This window comes from Didymosphaeria variabile, assembly GCF_027946475.1.
Source record: "Didymosphaeria variabile strain IMI 356815 chromosome Unknown scaffold_7, whole genome shotgun sequence".
NCBI lineage: Eukaryota > Fungi > Ascomycota > Dothideomycetes > Pleosporales > Didymosphaeriaceae > Didymosphaeria > Didymosphaeria variabile.
In genome coordinates this window covers 1,285,674-1,309,171 of record NW_026611626.1, presented here as the reverse complement: position 1 = coordinate 1,309,171, position 23,498 = coordinate 1,285,674, and the positions used below count along the sequence as shown (strand labels likewise).

Sequence of the window (23,498 nt, the reverse complement as noted above, 5' to 3'; positions counted from 1 at the left end):
ATGCACAATGAATGTAGGCGGAAATGAAGCCGATATATTTTCTAGAGGATCAGCTCGATCATAACCATTCGCAGGTAATATTGCTTGCAGGACCTGACCCCGCGCAATGCACGTCATAGCATATGCCTGCCGGGGATCAGTGAAGTCAGGCGGTCCGGGTGCTTGACCTTCAAGCGAGACACCCCCCGTAATAGGCACTGGATGTTCGTCGAAGACGCGGTTCAAGAATGAGTCATCGAGCCCACTAGGAAGCTTTGCTGCTACATGAGCAAGCTCCGTGGTCCAGAAGTTATCCTCGAACTTGCACGGTCCGTACATATCAAATATGCCAGCTACTGGTCGGGATACTCCAAATCCCTGTGATGCTCAGCTTCACCGACTCAAGGCATGTCTGAAAATGCCTTACCAAACATAGTGCCAAGGTGCCCCCAGAGGAAGTGCCAAAGGCGAACACATGATCCAGGTCAAGCTGAAACGATTGTTGCCTCGTGATGGATATAGACTGCTCGAGACCACCTTCGTAAATCCATGCTAATAGATCACGGCAATCTTGCATAGGGCCCTCAAGAAGACTGATCTGCGGACAGAGCCGGTGATTTGGGGCTACCATAAGCCAACCTCGACCCAGACAGTGTTGTATCTGGTCTTGATTAACCATCTTGGATGAGCCCAGCATGAAAGCTCCGCCATGAATATTGATCACTAGACGCGTCGCAAGTTAGCTTCTCGACCCTCGCTTATAAAAAGGGTGCACGTACGAACTGGGGCCGGGTTAGAAATGTTGCGTTCCGGATTCGAAATGTAAACGTCGGCATCGATCTCCTGCCCGTCCACGATCTTGTAAACCACGCGGAAGCTCGGAAGGCCAGTCATGGTCATAGCAGTGTTGTTGCGATAAATTGCTCTGCGACACGTATGCGGGGAAGTGAAGACGATACGCGAATATTGTTCAGTCGAGTTTGCTCTCAGACGGTTCTTGTTCGAGCCTTCGGATATTCCGATAGACTTACTCCCGGCATTTCCGCGTCGGCATGACTTCGGACGGTCCGTTGCTCGGACACCTGGCGACGAGACCCTGTACACGCACGCAGGAGGTTCGGCATGGGAATCGGTAGGGGTCGCCCAAATAGTAGTCAGACCGCGAGGCAAATCTGTGGACTCGCCTTGATGCGTTTAGACCTACAGAACGATTCTTCAACATCTGATCCCGAAATCCTCATCGCAACGATTCATCCATTTCCCTAATTGACGGTTTCTACATTCAGTTATGAGCATTCCCATCTCTACAGTCCCTCCAGCGTCGAGGAGTACGTACATTCTTGACCAGCTTGAGGGCGAGCGCGTAACTCTGCCCGGAAGCAAAGGCGTCTTTCGGATCCTCGCATCGTCTCAACAGACCAACGGTGGGATCGCGGTCTTCACCAGCGGTGCCGTACTATCGGACGCACCTGGTTTCCACTGGCATGAGCAGGCGCACGATGTGTTCCTGGTGACAAAAGGGTTTCTCAAGTTGTGGAACGGAGATAAGTGCAGGATAATGGGCCCAGGAGATTTCGCCTATGTCCCCCCAGTAAGCATATCCGCTGCTGGTACAGATACACTGCTCATAATTTTTAGAAAGTGATTCACAATCCCGAGCTTCTCGGACCGCACACAGAGACGTTTGGTCTTGTTGCTCCGGGCGACTGGATTGATTTCTTTCGTTACGTTGGGGAGACCTACGATGGTGTTATCGTGCCAGAGAACGACAATCGCGATCTCAAGGCCATACTCATTCCAAAGCTGATGGCGTCCAAGGAGCGCTTCGATGTTCACTTCGAAAGGAATTATCAACCACCTGAGGTAGGTCCATGGAAAGATTCGGAAAACCAGCTTGCAGCTCCAGAAAACCCGTATTTTCTGAGGGCAAACACGGGCCCGCGATGGATCTTGGGTGGAGTTATCTCGCGACCATTCATTCATGCCGAACAGACCGGTGGCAGATTTGCTATCTCGAGCATAGAGTCCTCAAACGTTTACGATGCACAGCAGCGGCCATTGGCACGGTGGTTGGCATTCGCTGGAGTCGACCATTGCTTTTGTGTTCAAGAAGGTTTACTCCGCGTTCGAATTCAGCCTAGCGAAAGTTGGAACGAGATCCGTGAGGGACAGACTCTGGTTATTGCTGCGGGTGAAACTTTTTCAATTGATTTTGGCAGTCGTTTTGTGCGCATATGGTCATTTACGAATGGGAAGGGGGTCGAAGAACTCATCAAAAAGGCTGGTGAACCGTATGATAGATTTGTCATACCAGAGACTCCGGGGGCTATGGATGAGTCACGAATATCCGACGCCTGTAAAGAGCTTAATATTAGTTCTGATAGCACCTAGTGTGTCTTTGCTAATTGAACGGGAGAAGTTCTAATAACATATGAAAGACATTGCTCGACCGTGATCATACTTACCTAAACTTCTCAGTGCTGGAGCGCGTTGCATGGATCGTCACATTGGTAGACAATTAGCTCAAAGAGGTGTCACCGAAAGCCAGATGCGCAAACGAATCGCCCGCGTTAAGTAGGAAGTCTCTAGATGCAGCAGGCCTCTGCCATATAGTCGATTGCAAAAGTTCCTCCCCCACCTCCCACGGCTCTGGAAACTATGGTTTTTTTCCTTGGCCAGTTCTTAACATGGAAGGCTGATTAGCCAGATTCTCTTGAATAGATAGTTCTGGGCCTGGTAGACGTTAAATTAGGGTACCTAGCTGTTAAAGCTGTGGGGGCTAACACTTAGCCTTCTACAATATGTATATAGACCGGCTGAATTATTGCAAAAAAAGGTACCAAGCCGTGGGAGGCGGAGGGAGAACTCTTGCAAAGCATCGATAACAAGAGAACCAGGGATCGTAGCAGACGTTCTTCGAAGCTAGCGACATTGGCATCCAATAATCTCTAGCTTGAAGTCCTTCTCGTTCACGCGCTATAGCTCATTTTCACGACATTGAAAGCACACTGAGAAGATTCCATTTGATGGATGTTCCTATCTGCAAATGCTTAACTTCGCAAAGCCAAGCTCCATACTAGTTCAATTCTACCTATCTATTCCTAGAATGCTCGCAAGCATTTACCACGCTTACAGTCTTCAGTACCTAGGTAATTCCTACCTAATTCCTGCCAGCTACGGGGAATGCGCCGCCTCAGAAACCTCGACTGCTCCTCACATGGCGCCATACTGGATATACCGACCGTGATCTATCACTATCGGCGCCGTATTCTTCGCCCAGGTGGGTCTCCTATCGTCTTGGTCATGATCTCTGCTGTTTACTGAACACATGTGCCACTAGCGACTTAAATTTGGTTAGCGGATTTCCCAAAAGGCTTTTACAGATTACATGCCCACCAGACTGCAGTGTGCCTCGGCACGCACCAACACTATAGAATTCGTACACTATTCCATTGTCATCGCTAGGATAGTATGATAGTGTGCACAGTCTCGCAAGAAGGAAAACTGTGTTATCTAGTTCAGTAAACACGATGGATGCGACCAAAAGAAGGAGCAAGTTGCTCCGTATAAAAGCTCATTCGCGCTCGCCAAAGAGGCAACGCGAACAACAAGATCGCATATACAGAGTAAAAAGAACAGATAAGTGATCATTTACTGACACACTTGTCTTCACTCTTCACGAAAACCTACCTAGTCTTCTCTACAGCCACCACCACAATGTCCAAAGGAACGGTCCTCATTTCTGGCTTAAATGGCTTCATCGCCGCCGTCACGGCAAAGTACCTCTTGGAAAACGGCTACAGCGTGCGTGGAACAGTCCGCAAATCCTCTTCAGCAGCACCGCTCGTCGAGGGACCTCTCAAGTCTTATGCCCAAACCGGCGCCCTCTCTGTGGTCGAGGTTCCTGATATCACCGTTGCCGGCGCCTTCGATGAAGCCGTCAAAGGCGTGAACGCAATCGCACACCTCGCTTCCCCTGTATCATTTAATTTTGATGACCCGGACCCGATCATAAAAGCAGCCGTCGACGGCACAAAGACACTTCTGAATAGTGCAGTCAAGGCCGGACCCCAAGTCAAAACGTTCGTCTACCTCTCCTCCATCGTGGCCATTATGACTGCGGACCCAGCCCCCTACACCTTCACCGAGAAAGACTGGAACAACTGGGCCGAGCCAACCGTCGCGGAGATGGGCAAGGGGACGCCTGGCCCAGTCATCTATAGTGCTTCCAAAGCCGCCGCCGAGAAAGCATTCTGGAAGTTCAGGGATGATATTAAGCCTTCTTTCACGCAGACGGCGCTTAACCCTGTCTTTGTCATCGGACCGGCTCTCATTGCGCCCAAGACAGCTGCAGAAGTTGGTGAGACAGTCCGCGCTATCTGGAATATCTTCAGCGGCGGTGAGTTTCCTCCACCAGGCCTTACCGCTGGTCTCGGCAACACCGTCGACGTTCGCGATGTCGCGGCTCAGATCGAATATTCCATCTCGCATCCCGAGGAGACAAACGGTGAACGCTACATAAGTTCTGCGGCTGTTGCTACGGCACAATCGACCGCGGATATTCTCCGGAAGGCATTCCCAGATGCGAAGGGAAGGATTGTAGAGGGAACACCAGGACAGGGGTACAGCCCTGACTATAAGCTACTGGATAAGGAGAATGTGCAAGATGCGGATGGGAGCAAGGCGAAGAAGTTGCTGAAAGGCGGGGAGTATATTCCTCATGAGAAGAGCGTGATCGATACGGCGAAGAGTTTTGCGCATTTAGTTTGACTAGATCGTAGTAATCTATAGAGGCCAGTCGAGGAAGGCGTAAGGGGCTTTGGAAAGATACAACAATACGATTCGCCGGATACACGCAATTACATGCTGTCGTCCCGGTGCTGCTGCTGCGAGTGCTCAGACATAAGTCATCGGTGCAATGAGGAACCTAGAAGAAGAGTTGACCTGGAGTACTGGCATGTCCATATTCTATACCAAGGAGGCAATGCTCTGGATTTACGTGGGGGCAATGTCACCAAGGTCTTTGACTCATGGCCAAGTTCTCTCGGCGAAGTCCCATATCCTCGACATCCTTGCTGAATCCTTCCAGAAGTGATTCGTTTACCTTTACGCGTGGTTGCAATTGCGATGAAAGGAATATCGCCATCTGTGTCCAGCCTCCCGCAACCCGCGGACGAACATGTCCTTGCGAACTCAGGAAGCAGGACCAGTCTTGCGCAAACATAGTCTCGAACTGTAGTTAGGCTTACTATTGAAATTCACCCTCAAAGATGTTGCCTCTCACTGTCTCAATGTCTGTCTGATAGTTTCTACCAAAATTGTCGAGTATGCCTTCTGATCTCATCAAGCATAGCCGTGAAATGGCAATCTAAGCAGCGCTACAATTTGTGAAGGAGCCGCCTCAGAACAAAAGCAGCTGTTACAAAGACGGGATGAAGTTCAAAGGCAAAATCGAGGAAAATCATAAACAAGACAAGAAGCGTAAAACAGACGGAAAAATCCGAGAGCTGGTCAAGGTGGCAGGTGCGGGCAATGGCTTCACCTCAGGAGCCTTCAATCACTGAAAGGAAACCACTAAGGTGGCCATCGAACAACGACGAATTCAGAGTATTGAAAACCACTATACGATGGGTGTCGGGTCTTCGCTCTATGATCGATGGGAACAAGAATGACTCGGTAAGGAAAGCCACACACTAAGCCCTGTTCATCTGAAGTTCGAACCCCACTGTGCTCCGTACACCATGTCAAATTCTAGAATTACCCTTCACAACGCCGTTGCAGCCCATAAAAACCTCCTCTTAACCCTCCGCTTCAACTTCATCTCTGTAATCAATCCCTCTTCACACATGAACCTCGACATACGATCCTGCTCCCTAAAATACTCCTCGCTCTCAACCTCTTTCCGCACTTGTATAGGCCGCGCCCACCGCAACGGTCTCCTTTCCTCAAGCTGCACCAGCGCACGCCCTTGCACCGGCGGATTGATGAGCTCGTCCGTATTTGTAGGCCTCGAATGCGAAACTTCTGCATTTCAACACCATGTTACAGTAATGAAGATGAAGGAAAGAGGATGATTGAGGGCTTGCACGATGGGCTGCGTAACGTCGATGCAAACACCATGTATCTCGAGGGTCTGGAGATGATGCAATCCGCGACACAATACAGGAGCTAGCATATTCTTGAAACGGATGTCCATAGGCGCGATATCTTGAACTGTGATTTTCGGATCTGTTCCCGAATCTTTGCCGCCTTTCCAGGGAAACAGCGTGGAGCCACCGTGTTCGAGCCGCAGATGTCGTGGGTGGACTTGGGCAATGAAGGATGCCCATTCGTGATACACGTCGTCCTCATACGTGTTGTCGCTGGGTAATTGTTGTTGGCTATGCTGCTGGCCTTGTTTGCGAAGGAACAGGGTATGCAGATCTCGACAGTGGTACACTATATCGGCGGTGAGCAGGTGTCGCATACAGCTTGAGCGGACTTGGACTGGCGATGAGCCGTCCGGCCAATCCTCTTCAACATCTTTGACATGCGTTTTGGGTTGGTTACGACCTCCTGGCTCAACACGGTAGGCGTATGGCGACCCATCGCGAAATTGACAACGCTCTATGAGGTTGTAGAGGGTCAATGATTTCAAAGACGCTTTGTCCTTTCCATGTAGCACGGCGGATGCAAGATTCCACTGCATCATACCACCAAGTCGCACAGTGTGAGCATTCGGAAAGAAGGATGCAGAGTGCGAAGGTAGAGCTAGACCGATATGGCCCCATTAGGACCTAAGTGCATGGTCCCTCTCTTCTTCCATCTGGAAGCTCCGGAAGCTCCTCCCTGTACTGCATCTGGTGATCCCAGTCCACCACCTTACTATATGGACTGCGCAACCACGCATACAGCTCATGTAGAAACAAACGAGCATTTTCGCGGCCAAGGAAATCGGTCAATAGGTCTTCCGCGTGTCCATTGCTCGCTTTGAGGTCCACCTTTTTCAAAATAGCCACAATGTACGAAAGGAGAAACTCAGCATTGCTGCTTGTAGTTGCCGCATCTGATGGACCACTTTCAGGATCGGTATGGAGAAAGATGAACACACGGAGCTCTCTTCGTATCCAAGTCCGCGCTTTGGATTGCAGCTCGGTTGAGCTGCAAACCATTTCGGGTGTCACGTCCCGGTATCCGGAGAGGGGGTTACTTCCGATATGGAATGAGTACAGCTTGTGGCGATATACATGTCGACGTCGGAGCACAGCTATATCTGGCTGCAGTGGTTCATGTGGACGACGCGAAGTTCGCCGTCCGCGTGGCAGGCTGTGAAAAGTACGCGGAACAGTGGAGGCTCCTTGAGGTAGGGGTACGTTATAGTGTTTAAACTCGATCGACGACCGCCAGTCGTACTGAACAGCTGTGACTGAAGTCTTGCACAGCGGGCAGGTAGGACGCTGCCCGAGCCAGGAAACTAGGCAGAGGAAGTCAAAAGTGCAGTGGTTGCACGGCACTGCGACTGCTCGTTCAGTGATAGCCGAGAGACAGATGACACAAGCGTCTTCATGTTTGCTCAAGCCGGGCTTTCCTTCCATGCGCTGATGTGGAGGGGGGAGATGAGGCGAGTTATCGGAAGATGGGCACGGACCACTGAGTCGCGACTTCCAGAAAGTGCAGGTCGTCGTTCTGTCAACGAACTAAATGTGAGCGTTGGGCGACATTGAGCTTTTCATTCACGCGCGCCTTGGCTGCGCCTTTCTTGACCGACCGCGAGCCTTCCTCGACCTTCCGCTGACGTCTATGCTCCTGACAGCAACCAAGCGGTTCGCACTGCCATCCACTTTTCGCGCTCTGCCCTCTATGCTTGCGACCTCGACGCGGCCTGCGCCCAATGCAGGTCGCAACGGCAACGGAAAAGCTGCCTACCACACCGTGACCGCGCTGAAACGATGGTCATGCGATGACAACGACTTGCCTGCTATGACTGATATCAAGTCCATCCACATCTACGACTTCGATAACACGCTGTTCGCAAGTCCACTGCCTAATAAGCAGATCTGGAATGGCCCTACCGTGGGCCAACTCGCATCACCCGATGTGTTCATAAATGGGGGTTGGTGGCACGACTCAAGTATACTGGCAGCGACCGGTGAAGGCGTCGAGAAAGAGGAGGCACGCGCCTGGAAGGGCTGGTGGAACGAGAACATAGTACAGCTCGTGGAGCTTTCTATGCAACAAAAAGACGCGCTGAGCGTACTCCTTACCGGCCGCTCGGAACATGGCTTCTCCGAGCTGATCAAGCGCATTGTACGAAGCAGGAGTCTGAAGTTCGACATGGTTTGCCTCAAACCGAGCGTGGGGCCTGCTGGTCAGAAATTCACATCGACTATGAATTTCAAGCAAGAGCTGCTGAAGGAGATCGTGTACACATACAAGGAAGCAGACGATATTCGGATATACGAGGACCGCGTCAAGCAGTACGTCGAACCTGCTGGCTTATGCTTCGCGCCCGCTAACTGTGTACAGCACTAAAGGTTTCCGCGATTTCTTCTTCCAGTTCAACAAGGATTTGATGAGCGGACAACTCCCTACTTCACGAAAGGCTATCGTGGCGGAAGTTGTGCAGGTGGAGGAGAATGCCACTCAGCTCGACCCAGTCACGGAAATCGCAGAGATCCAGCGCATCATCAACTCTCACAATCTGCAGGTCAGGGCCGGCACCACACCACCCGGAATGCCGCCTTATCAAATCAAGAAAACCGTGTTCTACACTGGCTACATGATAGCAAAGGATATGAGCGACAAATTGGCTTCTTTAGTGAAGCTGCCCCAGGGCACTCCAGAAGGTGACGTTCGATACCTTGCGAATAGCATTCTCATCACACCAAAACCCGCTCCGAAGAGCATTCTCGACAAGGTGGGAGGCATTGGTAACAAGGTAGTCTGGAAAGTAACGGGCATTTCAAGCTTCGAGAACAAGCTTTGGGCAGCGCGCGTGGAGCCCATCCCCAAGGCTACGAAATTCTATTCCGAGAACCCTAGCCCCACCGTGGTCCTCGCCATTAGGAAAGGCGGACGGCCAGCGGACGCGGCCCGGATTCAGAACTGGCACCCTGTGGCCGAGGAGGAAGCGCACATCTTCGAGAGCGTCGTTGGCGAGAAGGTGGTACTGCGGATTGAAGAGGAGCATGCGAACGAGAGTCAGTACGAGAGCTACTTCCCCAACAGAGGATACAATAAGCGAGCGCACTCTGAAGACGGAAACGGCCGAGCTCAGCAGCAACGGCCCAAAGGCCCCGGAGGCTACCGGGGAGGTAACCGCGATCGCGGACACGGTGGGTATAGGAACCCTTCGTATGGCGCGAGAGGTCGAGGCGGCGGTGGCTTTCGTGGTGATCGCGGCGGGCGAGGTCGTGGCCGGGGCGCTCCTTCGTCGAGCTATCGGAGTCTTGACGATGTTGACAGGAATGGTCCGGGCCAAGCCGGCCCCGATTCGTATTACTGAGCTGATGTTGCCTCTTACGACGGCAGCTCACACCTACGGGCAGCATACGATGCACATGTTGACATGGTTCGCCTCAAGACACCGTACGCCAAGAGGCTTGCTCAGAGCGTTGTATACTAGGGTGGGGGAGAGTATAGTAACTATGATACCCAGGCATTTTGCCCTTCAAACAATGTCAAGAAGGATGATCAGCATGCCCCGGCCCCCCCGACCATCTGATGCGCCCTCTGACCAAAAGGCGCCATTCCCTAAGGAGCTAGAGCCAGATTTGCTGAGACTCAGGTACCCGCACTCGTCCCACGTGCATCCTTACCTCAGATCGCCTTGCCACCTTCTACTGGCCTCGGCCCCAGCAGTGCTCATCATGTCTGACACACGACCTTGCGCCTTAGCCTGCGTGACCTCTCTACGTGCGCTGCCTGGTGCTGCGTCTTGAGTGGCTCAGCATCCGGCTCTTCTTTATCAGATAAAACCCCTTCATCTGGCTGCCCACCTCTCCTGGGCGCGTCGTCGGAAGCTACCGCCTACCTCCTCCCGCTTTCGGACTACACTACGGTATACCCACAGCATCCACTTACGCAACGCCGCGTTGTCTTACACAAGGCATCCTCTCCCCGCCAATTAGGCTGAAGAGATAGGGAACGTTTGGCGTCCGACGCGGATCGTCCTTCGCGAAAGCTTGTAATACGCTCCGTCGATCGCGGCCTCGCCGCAAGCCAGGTCGTACCTGCTTTCTGCAGCTTAGCTACAGCCAGGGACATCTTGTTCGTGCAGCCCCATCATGGCAGGCTGGCTCCGTGCTATAAGAGATGGGGTGCTGCTGCGGCCTGACCCCGTCACCTCTACTGTCGATTTAGCCGCGCATACAATGGCTTCCTCGGTCCCCTCGATTAGGACGCTTTCGAAGCTCGCGGTTGGCGGTGCGCAGGTGTTGCTAGGTGGCGGACAGGGTGTTCTTGGAGGGACTCCGGCAACATGCTCAAATCCACAGCTGAGCTGTCATAACACGACAATCGTTCAGGATTTGTGCTGCTTCAATGCGCCTGGCGGACAGCTGCTGCAGACCCAGTTCTGGGATACCTCTCCCGCGACTGGACCCGACGATTCATGGACTATTCATGGCTTGTGGTATGTCTTCAACCGTCCCTCTTTGCACCCTAAGATCCAAAAATGCTTACTTGACATACAGGCCTGACCGTTGCGATGGGACCTACGATTCGAATTGTGACCCTACCCGCGCATATACGAACATTTCCGCCATCATCAAGTCCTTCGGGAAGACGGACCTCCTCAGCTACATGAACACATACTGGAAGGACTACAACGGTGACGACGAGACATTTTGGGAGCACGAGTGGAGCAAGCACGGCACATGCATATCCACGCTCGAGCCCGAGTGCTACTCAGACCACAAGCCCACCGAAGAAGTAGTAGATTACTTCCAGAAGGTTGTCGACCTCTTCCAATCACTACCCAGCTACGAGTGGCTTGCCGCAGCAGGCATCACGCCATCCACCTCCAAAACATACACTACAGCTCAGATCCAGGCTGCCTTGTCTGCTAAGCGACCAGGCGTGACCGTGACGCTAGGCTGCTCATCAGGTGCGCTCAATGAGATCTGGTACCACTACGATGTGCGCGGTTCTGTCCAAACGGGTGAATTTGTAGCCGCCAATCCCGATGGCACCAAGTCCACCTGTGCCTCTACTGGTATCAAGTACCTCCCCAAGAATGGTGGCGGTAGCACCCCTACGGCTACCACCACTGGCTCCGGCTCTACGCCCACAAGCACTTCCACGCCAGGCACACCTTTCTCCGGCAAAGGATACCTTAACGTTAACACTGGTGGTGCGCAGAAGGGCTGCATCATTTCGGCAGGCACGTGGTACACGAGCGGTACCTGCGCAACGTTCACTGCGGCGTCGAGCGGCAATGGTTTCACGCTTACGAGCTCGAAGGGCAAGTGCGGTGTTGTAAGTGGAACGTTCACGTGCGGAAGCAGTGTTAGTACTGCAACGGCGTTCACGAGTTCGGATGAAAAGTTGGCGGCTGGGGGAAACGCGGCATGGAGTGCGGATACAATTGCGAGTGGGAGCACGCAGCAGGCGGTGTATGCGGGAGCGGATCATAGTGCTGCTTTGGAAATCGTGTGGCAGAGCTTGTAGAGATGCCGCAATCAGTAGCTGGAATTTCAATCCGCTATCAAGCAATGTCATTGCGAAGGCCCAAAACGATTCCTCTGCCTGTCTGAGTGATGCGCCTCTGTACAATACTTCGAGCATGCGCAGTACGCGCCCGATTCCACAAGTCCTCACGTGCAACCTCGACACACAATTCTGAGATGGGATGGGTTCACTTTCTATACCCTCCTCGCGCGCCCCTCTGTCTTTCTTCGCCGCACAACCTCCTCGCGCAATCTCGCGTGGATACCGAACGGAAAAACGATCCACGATTTTTGGCTTCGTGCTCAGATGGAAATCCAAAATGACATTGGCGTATGTCTCTTTCGGCTCCCAAAAGCTTTCGGTTACTTGGATAGGAGCGTCGTGGCCCCCACATAATGGCAGATAGATGAACACACGACAAATGAATTATTATGCCGGAAGCGAACATCCAGACCAATTATGTCCCCTTAAATCTCCTGCTGTCTAGTCTCATTTCTACATGGAGAAGCCGATCTCACGCCATGATTGAATGACAGAGACGATGGGGTGTGTTATCTCGAAAGTTATTCGTAAACGAAGGGTGTTGCCCTCGCTCTGCTTTTCTGAAACCGTAGAGCTTTAGGCTTTGTGAAGGATACCCACTTTTGAAAGACTTAGCGATGAAGAGCTTTTGAGTATGAAGTTGAAGAAGCAACTTAGCTAAAGATAGCTGTCGCTATGCCTCCTTCTCTATCTACAACCTATTTGTGATTGCATATGTGGTTCTTTCTTTAAGCTTTACGAGACATATGCAATGTCTTGCTCTTTTGGCTGTTGAAAACAGACTGCCTTTAGCGTATAAGAAATGTACCCTCACTGACGCTGTATGGGCGATAGATGGTTTCCGTCTCTCTGCTTTAACTGCTAAGGGTAAAAACTTGTCTTTGTATTTTCCTCCCAACAAGACAAAGCTACCGCTGAATGTGGCTTCGTGCTCTCGAAAAGCCTCAAACCTCCAAACTCATAGCTCGCTCGTCTCAAAACACATCTCAGATAGCATTACGTGGCTCTTCTTCTTCGTTCTGTAGAAAATGAACTGATCTTCCCTGATATGTCGCCTTTGTGTTTTCTAGGCAACTGCCTGCGCTGCCTTACTATTAGCCTCCCAAGATCATTGTGAAAGCGAAATATATTCCCGTTTTAGTCTTTAAAAGAAACGTATTGGCATCACCAGGCGAAATAACCACGCAAATTTTACCGAGTTGACTCTGGTTGGAGCTTAGGACTTTGAATATAGATGCTGCCTTCTTGGTCCATAGACCCAATGCGATATGGTGATGGAATCCCGCTTCGAACTTTTTACTTCATTCCTAGTGTAACTTGCCGATGGTTGCATGACGCCGCATCTCAGTAACCACGTCGTAGCCATAACATTCCTCTCTCACCTGCTTATCCGTGATACCGTAACTGATCCAGTCCAGTAACATGTCGCCTGTTTGCGCCTCAAGTACTGCGGAATCGTTCCTTGCAGACTGATCTCGTAAATTCTTCTCTAGCCCTGGCGGAAGATGCAGCATTGCCCCAGCATGTAGGCTCGCATCTCTGATTTTCTCAGCTCTTGGCTTCCGCACATTCTCGAATAACCTCATCGATTTTACCAATGATGTTCCCTTCGGACTTGATTCATGCAGGTCTAAGGCTGTAGTGAGCGCTGCAGCATCTTCGATGGCAAGCGAGACGCCCATGCTAAGGTAGAAAGCCATCGCGTGTGCAGCGTCGCCGATCAGCACGAACCTTCCACTTCTGGACGTCCATGCTGGCAATTTGACGACTTGATGGACGGGCCAATTAGTGATAGGACCGGTGCTGAGGTTGACAAGGTGCAGGGCGCGTGGGTCCATATCGGCATAGTAGCTCTGGATTTTGGCGAGATACTGTTTCCGCGTCCAAGTGCTGGTATCGACATCATCGGGATGGGACAAGACCATGTTAAGCTTGCCAGAATCGCGGATCATGTAGGTCATAATTGACCTGTTTGTGTCGGTCCTGGGTGTTGTTAGCACAGACACCAGGAACGGAGATATCTTACTGTACCAACAGTTGCCAGCATGCTCGCTCACGATGTCCCTCGTTAAGGATTCTTGCCTGACCTTCGCCACATCTACCATTAGCCTATATGCAGCCCATCCTGTGGCTTCCAGCTCGTTTTCCTGGCGCGTGTTGCTTCCCAAGCTCTTCAGCAACTGTGTTCGAGCTGAGCTGTTGATCCCATCGCACGCCACCACTAGGTCACCAAGCAGAGTCTCTCCACTCATCAGCTTGACCCATCCCTGCTCAATCCCAAATTCTTCCACACGACTATTCAAACGCACATCCACACCTCTCGCTGCGACCGCTTCATGCAGAATTTTATGCAAATCTGCACGATGCACAACAACATATGGTGCACCATACCACTCTACAAATCTATCCATCTGCACGCGATTCAGTACCTCCCCATCTGAACCCTGACGTAGGTTCCAGGCTTCAGGCAGAGCAGAGGCGGCCAGGAGCTGAGTCTCAAGGCCCCAGGCTTTGAATTGCCGTGTTGCAATGGGAGTCAATTGGACACCTGCACCGATCTCTGCCAAAGCCGAGGCGGACTCAAGTAGGACAATCCGGTGTTTTGCGGAGGAGTGTGACAGCGCGAGAGCTGTCGAGAGACCTGCAAGACCTGCGCCCACGATAATAATCTGCATTATTGAGATTGCGAAGCTTACTATGAGATACAACCAAAGTTGTCGAGATTACTCTGAGGAGATTGAGTGTCGCTGGTTGATGGTGTAGTGAATCTTGAAGGTGTGCTGGCAACAACTCGCCGACATTGTCCCACGTTCGGACCGGTATCGTGCATGATCTACAATAGCCCACGGCGGATGTATATGCAATTTTGAGCCGCGTGCGTGAGTCCGTCCCTGCTTTGAAGACAGATTTCTCATTTTAACTACTCAGGGGCTGTGACTGATGATTCATACTGTTGACAATGTTGTTTGCGAGGAATGTTGAAGGATGGATGGAAAGTGGGTCGATTGAAGCTGCCGTTCGTGACGCTTGCTATCGTGTGGAGAAGCAGCGGGGTAATTCTGCTCAAGGTCACGCTCCCTCTCATAACCCACGACCAATTCTAAACATCGGTCTCTACAATAGCGCACTACAGGCCGCTAAAGTGACTAGGCACCGAACTCAGAAACACGACGTCCACGTTGTAAGGAGCTTCCTACATGCTTACGCTTCTCGGAGTCATGAGCTTTCTCACTGGGACAGAAAGTTGGCTACTTTACGAATGATAGACTGGGAAGTAGACCCTGGTGGATTGAACTTGATGCAGAACTGTAGAAACCCTAGATGCACTCCATAGGTCCCCTTTTCCAAATGTGTCAACATAGCAGCGATGCGCTCTATGTGGAGTTGTAAGATCGCGAAAGCTCTAATGCATACTTGCTTGGCTGCGTGACCTGGTAATGGATGCCTGCGGTCCGTCTTTCAAAGACCTGGCACCTTCAGGCGGTGTGTCCGCCGTGCGAAGGCAATCATGGATACGTCGGTATGAATGGCTGCGGAAGTGATAAAGCATAGTTCATGCGTCCGAAGCTATTTCCTTCATCGATCAAAGCTTGCTAATTCGGCTTATCGGTATCGAAACGGTGCTGAGGCTCGCACGTTAGCAGCCAAATGCCTAAGTCTACTCCGATCCCCAATCCCAGATATCCGGAAAGCTCATCGATGTTGCGCAAAGGGAAGATTCGAGCCTGCAATATCCCCTAAGTGGGCACAAATGTCTTCCTTATTATAGCGGCTTGAAGTGTGGTTACGATAAATACTACTGAAGGGCGTTCATAGAATGTACGATTGATGAACTATTGACGATCTCCTTCACCTTTTAAGCACTACCGGTTCCAATTTAGTGCGACACGTGTTTGTCTTATTCAAGCATCCGCCTTCGTATCAACATATGCGAAGTGCTTTGCCTGTTCAACCGAATGATATCCCTGCAACTCGTTGTGTTCCAGAAACTCCCTCACTTCGACGACCTTCTCATCAGTCAATGTCACGTCCAAAGCCTTCACATTGTCCTCCAAATACTTGATCTTCCTCGTGCCAGGGATCGGAAACACGTTGTCTCCCTGAGCCAGCAGCCACGCCAAGGCCAACTGGCTAGACGAACACCCGTTCTTGTCCGCCAGCTCTTTGAAGCGCGCAACAAGCTTCGCATTTGCATCCAGATTCTCCTCACTAAACCAGGGAAAGTTCTTGGCGCGCATATCGGTACCTTGAGTTACGTCAGAGCGATTGCTGACGGAGCCTGTCAAGAGGCCTCGTCCGAGCGGACTGTAGCAAACGAGGGCGACACCGAGTTCACGGCACGTAGCTGCGAGATCTCCTGATACTCCTGTTTCTACTTCGCGCACAAAAGGCGAGTACTCAATTTGCACGGCTGCCACAGGAGCGATTTTGACAGCGCGTCGGAGCGCAGTGGAAGATAGTCCGCAGAGGCCGATGTGTTTGATTTTACCTTCACTAGTGTAGTGTCAGTAGCTGGCTGGGGCTTGAAAGATTTTGCTCACGTTTTCAGCTCTGCTAGAGCACGCATAGACTCTTCCACAGGAGTATTCGGATTGAGGCGATGGGCATAGTCTATCGGGGATCAGTCACTCTGATCACGCATCGCGAAGAATGCTTGACTTACAAAGATCAATGTACTCAACACCCAGTCTAGCAAGACTCTTCTCACAAGCATGCTTGAGATACTCTCCCGAGCTATCGACGCCCTTAAACTGCGAGCCATCCATCATGATAGCTCCCTTGCTTGCTAGGAAGATCTCGTCACGTTTCCCTGTTTGCTTGAACCATTTGCCAATCAACTGCTCATTACCGCGATAGATACTGTGACAGTGTCTTAGCAAGCTCATCGCTGTGCATGATGTACGGTGTAAGCTTACTCTGCAGTGTCCCAGAATGTCTCTCCAAGCTCGAATGCACGATCTAGGATCTGGAAACCCTCATCCTCGGAGGCAGCTTGCCCGTATGCGCCAGCTAAACCCATGAGTCCGAAGCCAATCGCTGGAACTCGGGGGCCATGTTTTCCCAGTTGACGGAGAGGGATAGAATGTGTGGAAGACATTGTGCAAGTATGGAGTTGGTCGGCAAAGTATACGAACAGACACGGGAGATCGGACAAATTGTGTTTGGTTGTAGGTGAAGAGGTATTCGCACCGATTTGCGCAGCAGTAACTTATAGCGCATACAAATTGATGACGAGCGAGCTATATAGCTATATCGAGGATGAGGATATAGCGTTCTATGACTGAGGTAGGGCGTGACCTCTTCTGCACTGTTGGCAGCCATACATACTCTGTAGTCTCCGAACAAGCCAATTACCCTTGATGTGGAATGGAGGACTGTTTTGTGGCGTTTGTCATTGGACTCCATCAAAGACCGTCGTTAAGCAGACAGAAGGTTCAACTTGGAATAAGACTAATTCAGCGGTGAGAACACCTCGGTGGCGTCCAGGCAAGTAACGCAGTCTCTGAGCGACCCAATGATCTTATCAGGTTTCCGAAGAAGGAACTCGGGCGAAGAGAAGCTCCTTCGAGAGGTTTTGCGTAACGGAAGGTCGGAGCAAGCATTGTGGTGTAGCTCGCAAGCCGAAAGCACCGACATGAACGCTATTGGACGCCCAGCTTCGGATTTACTACCGCTAATTCCGGCTCACTTCGTCCGTTTCCAGCAACGTTCATCAAGCATTCCAGTATACACAGTGTGCACAACGAGATGCGACTAAAATGGCCGGCAATTCGAATGTAGTCAAACGGCGGAGGACCACGTGTAAAACTGGATGCTTGACCTGCAAGTAAGCACAGTCTATGCAGGCGGATGCTCCCAAGCAAGGCTTACCAAAGACAGAGCGAGAAAGGTCAAGTGTGACGAGGGAAAACCTGCATGCCACAGATGTATTTCGACTGGCAGGTCATGTGATGGATATGGTATCTGGGGTGGTGGTAGTAATGACGCCGAACGTCACGGGAGAATCCCGTCCGTAACATCTCGCAACTCGCACCCATGTCTGCGAATCAGTGCCCCCACATCGTGTTACACTCCAGACGAACAGATATACCTGGACTGGTTCTACATCAGGACGGTCCCAAAGATTCCGGGCATTTTTCCGCAAGGTTTTTGGAGCACGTTACTGCGGCAGGCGAGCGTCACTGAGCCAGCTGTCTTCCATGCCACGCTCACTCTAGGCTCAACGCACAAGACTACCAATGGAGACGGAAACGACGCAAATGGCTCTCACATATCTGGTAAACAAGAGAAGTTTATGCTTCAAAATTACAGTAAAGCCATTCGGTATCTACAACCGCACCTGACAACCAAAAATATGGCGTCTACTCGCATCGCTCTTATCGCTTGTGCAATTTTTACATGCCTCGAATTTCTAAGAGGCAACTTTAAGACCGCACAGACGCATCTGAGGAATGGATTATTGGTGCTGCAAGAGACTTACGGTGGTACACATGATGGCATTATTATCATGAGAACGATTGACCATACGGACCGTTGTATTACCGAGACCTTTCAGCGCCTCCACATACAGGTTGAACTCTTCCACCTGACTCACCATCATCCAAATATCTTCCTGCAACAGAGTATATCTACGATTGCTCCCCCGCAGAATACCTTCTGCGATCTAAGGGAAGCTTGGTCTGAGCTTAATTGCATTCTCTACAAGATCATTGCCCTAAAAAACAAGGCCCACTTCCACCAACTTCCAACGGGCGATTCCCTGAATCACGGAACCTGCGACAGCGAGCTTCTCCCGCTGCAGCAACAACTTCAGGCCTCGCTCCATCAGTGGCACACAACCTACACAACATCCAAGCCCCATCTCGACTCCGAAGAGCCTACGCTCGTCATCAACGCCATAATAATGAGTTTCTACACGCTTGCCGCAATTCTGTGCTCTACCTCCCTCTCCTCTGAACTCGCCTACGACGCTCATACCACCCGCTTTCTCGCCATTCTTGCGAGTTCAACGCATCTTTGGAATTCACGGCCACGGCCCAAGATATGCGACAGAGCGGGCTTTAATATGGCTCACTCCGTAATTGACTTTGCGTGGATACCGCCGCTATACTATACAGCAATCAAGTGTAGGGTGAGGAGAGTAAGATTGCATGCTGTGCGGCTACTTGAGAGCACAATGCATAGGGAAGGCATCTGGGATTGTAAGATTATGAGTAGGATCATAAGAAAGGTGATGGAGGTGGAAGACGGGGGTTTGTATGAAGACGAAGGGGAAGATTTTGCGTCAGAAACGCTGCCGGGAATTGACGAGTTGAGCCCACCTGAGCTGCCGCTCGAAGAGAGACTGGGTGAGATCAGGGTCGAACTGGACAATGAGATGACCGAGAGCGTCATGGTGGAGTACAGAAAAGCGTGCCATCCTGCGGGATGGGAGCGCGTGTGCATCTCTCTCACGGACCCCTCTCCGGAAGGCATTGGAACACTCTAATAAACGGATTTGGTACTAACTTCGCGAATTTCGACGAACCATTGCTTGAGTCAGTTGGTTATTGGAGACCCACGATGGTCCCAGTCATAATTTCATCAGGCAAGCAAGGCTAGTAAATGCAAAGAATAGAGGTACCAAAGCCACCCATTGACAACCTCGCTAGAGCATGATACTTCTCAGTACCTCTCGATAAGCCACACCCTACGCTCTTGATCCGTCATCTCCGAAAGCATCTTCTGCTCACTCTCTTTCATTGTCAAGTAGTCACTCACGAACCCTTGCGCGAGCGCCTCCTTCAACTCTCCATCTGTCTCAAGCGCGCGTATCGCCTCTCCAAAATTAGCCGGCAGCTTCTGCGTGATCCCAAATTCCGCCCTTCCAGCTTCATCCAATTGCGATGGGTTGTACGGCACATCTCTCTGCGCAAAATCGACCACGCTGCTTTTCAGGCCGAGTATACCAGCTGCGAGGATGGCGGAGACAGCAAAATACATATTCGCAAAGCCATCCAGGCACCGTATCTCCCAGCGACCACCGTTGACTCGTCGGAGTGGCACTTCGCGGTTTTGTGTCCCCCATGCAACCCATGTACCACCAGTCCAAGAATCATCGGCTACGCGGTCGTAGCTGACATCCTCAGGCATCGTGAACGCGCAGATTGCAGGTAAATGATTAAGTACGCCGCCAATGAAGAATTGGAGATCTCTGTCCGGAGGATCCAAGGAAATATGTGCGTGCGCTGCGGTCCCGATGCCTGGAAAAGGTTTGGGATGCAGCGTAGCCCTAGCGCCATGCAAGGCTGCTATCTGCGCGACAACCTGTCGGGCTTGGATGAGGGAGTCGACAGCAGTCAGGAGCGGTTGGGGAGCTAAAACGAACTCGTACTGGCCTTGGCCTGACTCGGAGTGGAACTGTTGGACTTCAATTCCGATGTCAGATAGAGATGTAGCTATCTCCGCGAGCAAAGGAGTTTGAAGCCACTGTTCGGGTGTTAAGGTTCCCCATGCGTGCGTTTTCGTCAGTGGTGTAAAGGCTTCAATCTGAGGACTATCTGAAGCTGATTTGAAAGGGTTATGGGGCGTATCGCTATGCCGCAAGAACGTCACTTCGATCTCAAAACCGCATAAAAGCTTAACTATCCCCACCTTCGTAAGCAGGAATTCGGAGAAATATATTGTGGATTCACTCACTTCCATGATGGTATTGCAGCTCGTTGATGAATACGTCCATCATCGTTCGCGGACATTCGCGAAGAAGATTGCCTCTCTCATCGCGCCAGAAAGACAAGACTGTTGCAGAGGGAAGTGGATCCCGATTATGGGTCCGCCGGAGGGAACGCAAATCTGGTTCCACGTAGATTTGTCCGACTGGGTTCATGACAGGCGTCGGGCCATCATTTTGGAGCGTTCCTGTATTGCCCTGAGAGATGCCAATCCTGCTCCCAGAGCGCATCATGCGGTCGAACTCCTTGATTGGAACCATGCGTGCTCGGACAGTGGCCATGTAGTCGAGCCACTGGACGTAGACAAACTTGACTTCAGGGTTCTGTTGCATGAAGGTATCGTATAGCTGGACGTCGTACACTTGTGGCTCCTTCGGTGGTGGAGGGAATGGTGGCGGCTGGTATCCTTCCGATGGTGTTCGAGGTAGGAACGATGAAGGTACAACTGTAGGCGCATGGCTTCGTATATCTGTGATGTTTTCCGGATAGGGCAGTGGTGCAGCAGCAGCAGTTGGTGAGATCGATGCTCCTGCGGCCGACTCAGGATTGTAAGTGAGGGCCTTGGGTGGTACAACGAGATCATCGAAAACTGCTTCGTATCGCAGATTGTAGAGGACATTGGAGTTATTGAATAAAATGTCCTTCGTCATAGCAATGGCTTGGTGGGGCGTAACATCTTCTTTCTCCACGTACTCCTCAAGAAGCTTTAAGAAGTCAGCTCTCTAGTTTTTTTGAGACCCTCCGTGTCACTTACATTTAACCACGCCTCACGAAATTGCAAGTTTGCCAACCAGTAAGTTTCTGGTAGAAAGTGGCCGTCACTCGAGTAGAGCAATTTGCTTCCAGGCGTGATCTCTAGCGCTTGTCGTAATATGGCATTCTGACCATCTCGACTCACCATAGGAAACACTTCCCCAATATCTAGATAGACATTTTTATACACCGTAGCTAGATAGCCGGCTTCTCGTGTGTACGGATAAGCCGAGTGAAGCAGCACAAATGGAACGTTCGGGTAGCCTTCGACGACAGGTTGCAGATATGCTGGATTTGACTTCAAAAGGTCGATATCCTTATCTCCGAGACCGGTATGCAGTTGCAAAGGCTTGGACATAGCTTCCGGATGCACAGTCTCTTCTGAGAGGATCTCCAGTGCTCGCAATACCAGATAGTCATTAAGTGCTTTTCTTTCGATTCGATATTTCTTCCTCCGGACACACCGTTCCACGTAGCGTTCAAATGGAAGCCCAACGTCTCGCGCAGCTCGTTCATAGTCCGGCTCGATATCTAATCCGGTCCGATAGCAGATAACAGTCTTGAAGCCGGCAACTTCAGGGTCCTGGATCGCTTCTTGGATCTCTCTTTCAAATTCTTCGGTCAAAGCGACCCATGTATCAGTGAAGAAAGTAGCGATATCGAGATCATCATCAGTGACACCGTGCAGGATACTCTCCATGAGTCGTTCGGCTACCGTTTCGATTCGTACGATGCGCTTACTTGGTGCCTTTGTATACCGGTTATGCCAGTGATACGGTAGTACCTTTTCGGAACTGGAGAGGCCATCGTCGATCAGCAGAGCATGTACTCCTTGGAAGCAGTGCTGGTTCAGTCTTTCTGGATCCGACCTTAGCCATTCCTCGCGCTGGGCAAGCAGCTCTTCCCAGTTAGCATCGTCAGGACACTCGTAGAGTTGACGTAGTTGTCGTGCCGCTCTTAGGTGAGGAAGCGACTTGAAAGTATCTCTCAACGCGCCTCCCTGCGCTTCGGTAGTTACCGATTCCACGGGTATCGTGTCTAACAAGGCCGGCTGGATGATGTTGTGTGCATGGTTGTCTATAATGGGAAAGGTGTTTACGACGTGTCGTAGGTTTTCGATAGTTGGTTTAGGAGGAACTTCCATGGTGGTTATGCAGAGGGGAGCCTCGATATGTATGCTACCGTTGGAATTCAGTTCGCGTCGGGTCGGGGTGTTGCTATGTGTATTGAAACCTTCATGAGTAGTCGCGAATACCTATTGGATTCGTCGAAGCCGGTGAGTGAATTTGCCTGTTCGTTTGTCAGTCTCACAATCTCAATGTGCATGTTCTGGTCACCAGACCCCAGAGTGCCAGTCTCGGCGACTTCGTCTCATCTATCTGGAAAATACGTACTTCAGAACAAGGGCCATTCGTGAACAGACCAACAATTTTACGTGTGTACAGTTCGACCGACGGTTATGTTTTTGCAGCCCAACCTCGCAGGTGCTGTGACGTCGGTGCGTGCGAAAGTGCCGATAAAGTTGAGGCGTTTACTGGACGCGCATAATTCCAGTAAGCATCAAAATTGCTCGCACTCAACGGTACGAGGGAGGGCGAACTTGACAAGCTTCACACAAGATTCACTGGTTTGCGGACTCAGATTTGGTCGTCTGATGTAAAAAAGGTCGCAATGCGGGATGCATAGCACTAACTTATCTGCCTAACCTACTTCGGGCGGTAGCGAATGACCTCTGTATAACAAGCACCTGTGAGCTCAAGGCTTCAAACCTCATGAGCAACGCCGTGTGTATACAAAAGCTCACAAAATCGTCTCATCCTCACTCGCCCTCCACTTCACACTCCACCTTCCTAATCCTTCAAAATCCCTACATACCCTCTCCGTCCCCCACCCCGGCGCCTCCGCCCTACCCTTGTCATCTACCACCAAATCCTCCAAATTGCTGTCCGCCGCGCAAATCAGTGCCTGCCTCAAGTACTCAAAGCAATGATCCAGGTGATAGAGATGCACGTTCGCGCCCATGTTGTTAATGTAATGGTTTACTAGTGAGTACTTGCCTTGCAGCTTGTACAGCTCGTTAATGCGGGTGTAATACGCGATGCGTATGCCGTGCAGACAGTGTATTTGATGGTACGCAGCGACGGCTTTGGGAGGTGATGCGATTTGTGGGTGTTCCACGAAGCCTTTGCCTTTGGGAATGAGCGCTTGCCAGGCGTGTTGGGTTTCGGCAGTGGGTGATCCAGTGAATGTGTTATTCTCGTACCAGACTTGGGGTGTGTGTCCTGATGGTGCTGTAGGCGCTCATCAGGATGATTACTTCGATGACGATCAACAGTTTGAGGAAAAATTGCGTACGAGGATATC

General features: G+C 51.2%; 8 protein-coding genes across 8 annotated transcripts; 5 read left to right on the top strand and 3 right to left on the bottom strand.

Moving 5' to 3' along the window:
• Nucleotides 1-1,267: 1,267 nt before the first annotated feature.
• On the top strand, nucleotides 1,268-2,370 carry N0V89_009569 (uncharacterized protein; the record flags this gene model as incomplete). The annotated part of the gene is made up of 2 exons (XM_056218320.1): nucleotides 1,268-1,570; nucleotides 1,618-2,370. The coding sequence occupies 2 exons, from the start codon at nucleotides 1,268-1,270 to the stop codon at nucleotides 2,368-2,370; spliced, it is 1,056 nt and encodes a 351-aa protein (XP_056067585.1).
• Nucleotides 2,371-3,696: 1,326 nt separating this feature from the next.
• Nucleotides 3,697-4,749, top strand: N0V89_009568 (uncharacterized protein; the record flags this gene model as incomplete). The annotated part of the gene is made up of 1 exon (XM_056218319.1): nucleotides 3,697-4,749. The coding sequence occupies one exon, from the start codon at nucleotides 3,697-3,699 to the stop codon at nucleotides 4,747-4,749; it is 1,053 nt and encodes a 350-aa protein (XP_056067584.1).
• Nucleotides 4,750-7,818: 3,069 nt separating this feature from the next.
• On the top strand, nucleotides 7,819-9,463 carry N0V89_009567 (uncharacterized protein; the record flags this gene model as incomplete). The annotated part of the gene is made up of 2 exons (XM_056218318.1): nucleotides 7,819-8,435; nucleotides 8,485-9,463. 2 exons carry the CDS (start codon nucleotides 7,819-7,821, stop codon nucleotides 9,461-9,463), a joined length of 1,596 nt encoding a protein of 531 aa, XP_056067583.1.
• Nucleotides 9,464-10,331: 868 nt separating this feature from the next.
• On the top strand, nucleotides 10,332-11,628 carry RBT7 (Ribonuclease T2 precursor (RNase T2); the record flags this gene model as incomplete). Its single annotated transcript, XM_056218317.1, has 2 exons — nucleotides 10,332-10,591; nucleotides 10,653-11,628. 2 exons carry the CDS (start codon nucleotides 10,332-10,334, stop codon nucleotides 11,626-11,628), a joined length of 1,236 nt encoding a protein of 411 aa, XP_056067582.1.
• A 1,349-nt stretch (nucleotides 11,629-12,977) lies between these two features.
• Nucleotides 12,978-14,345, bottom strand: N0V89_009565 (uncharacterized protein; the record flags this gene model as incomplete). The annotated part of the gene is made up of 1 exon (XM_056218316.1): nucleotides 12,978-14,345. One exon carries the CDS (start codon nucleotides 14,343-14,345, stop codon nucleotides 12,978-12,980), a length of 1,368 nt encoding a protein of 455 aa, XP_056067581.1.
• A 1,227-nt stretch (nucleotides 14,346-15,572) lies between these two features.
• Nucleotides 15,573-16,768, bottom strand: N0V89_009564 (uncharacterized protein; the record flags this gene model as incomplete). Its single annotated transcript, XM_056218315.1, has 4 exons — nucleotides 15,573-16,164; nucleotides 16,212-16,281; nucleotides 16,334-16,530; nucleotides 16,587-16,768. 4 exons carry the CDS (start codon nucleotides 16,766-16,768, stop codon nucleotides 15,573-15,575), a joined length of 1,041 nt encoding a protein of 346 aa, XP_056067580.1.
• A 1,141-nt stretch (nucleotides 16,769-17,909) lies between these two features.
• On the top strand, nucleotides 17,910-19,159 carry N0V89_009563 (uncharacterized protein; the record flags this gene model as incomplete). Its single annotated transcript, XM_056218314.1, has 3 exons — nucleotides 17,910-17,948; nucleotides 18,320-18,603; nucleotides 18,856-19,159. 3 exons carry the CDS (start codon nucleotides 17,910-17,912, stop codon nucleotides 19,157-19,159), a joined length of 627 nt encoding a protein of 208 aa, XP_056067579.1.
• Nucleotides 19,160-19,335: 176 nt separating this feature from the next.
• N0V89_009562 (uncharacterized protein) lies at nucleotides 19,336-22,278 on the bottom strand (the record flags this gene model as incomplete). Its single annotated transcript, XM_056218313.1, has 3 exons — nucleotides 19,336-20,294; nucleotides 20,350-21,085; nucleotides 21,136-22,278. 3 exons carry the CDS (start codon nucleotides 22,276-22,278, stop codon nucleotides 19,336-19,338), a joined length of 2,838 nt encoding a protein of 945 aa, XP_056067578.1.
• Nucleotides 22,279-23,498: the final 1,220 nt, after the last annotated feature.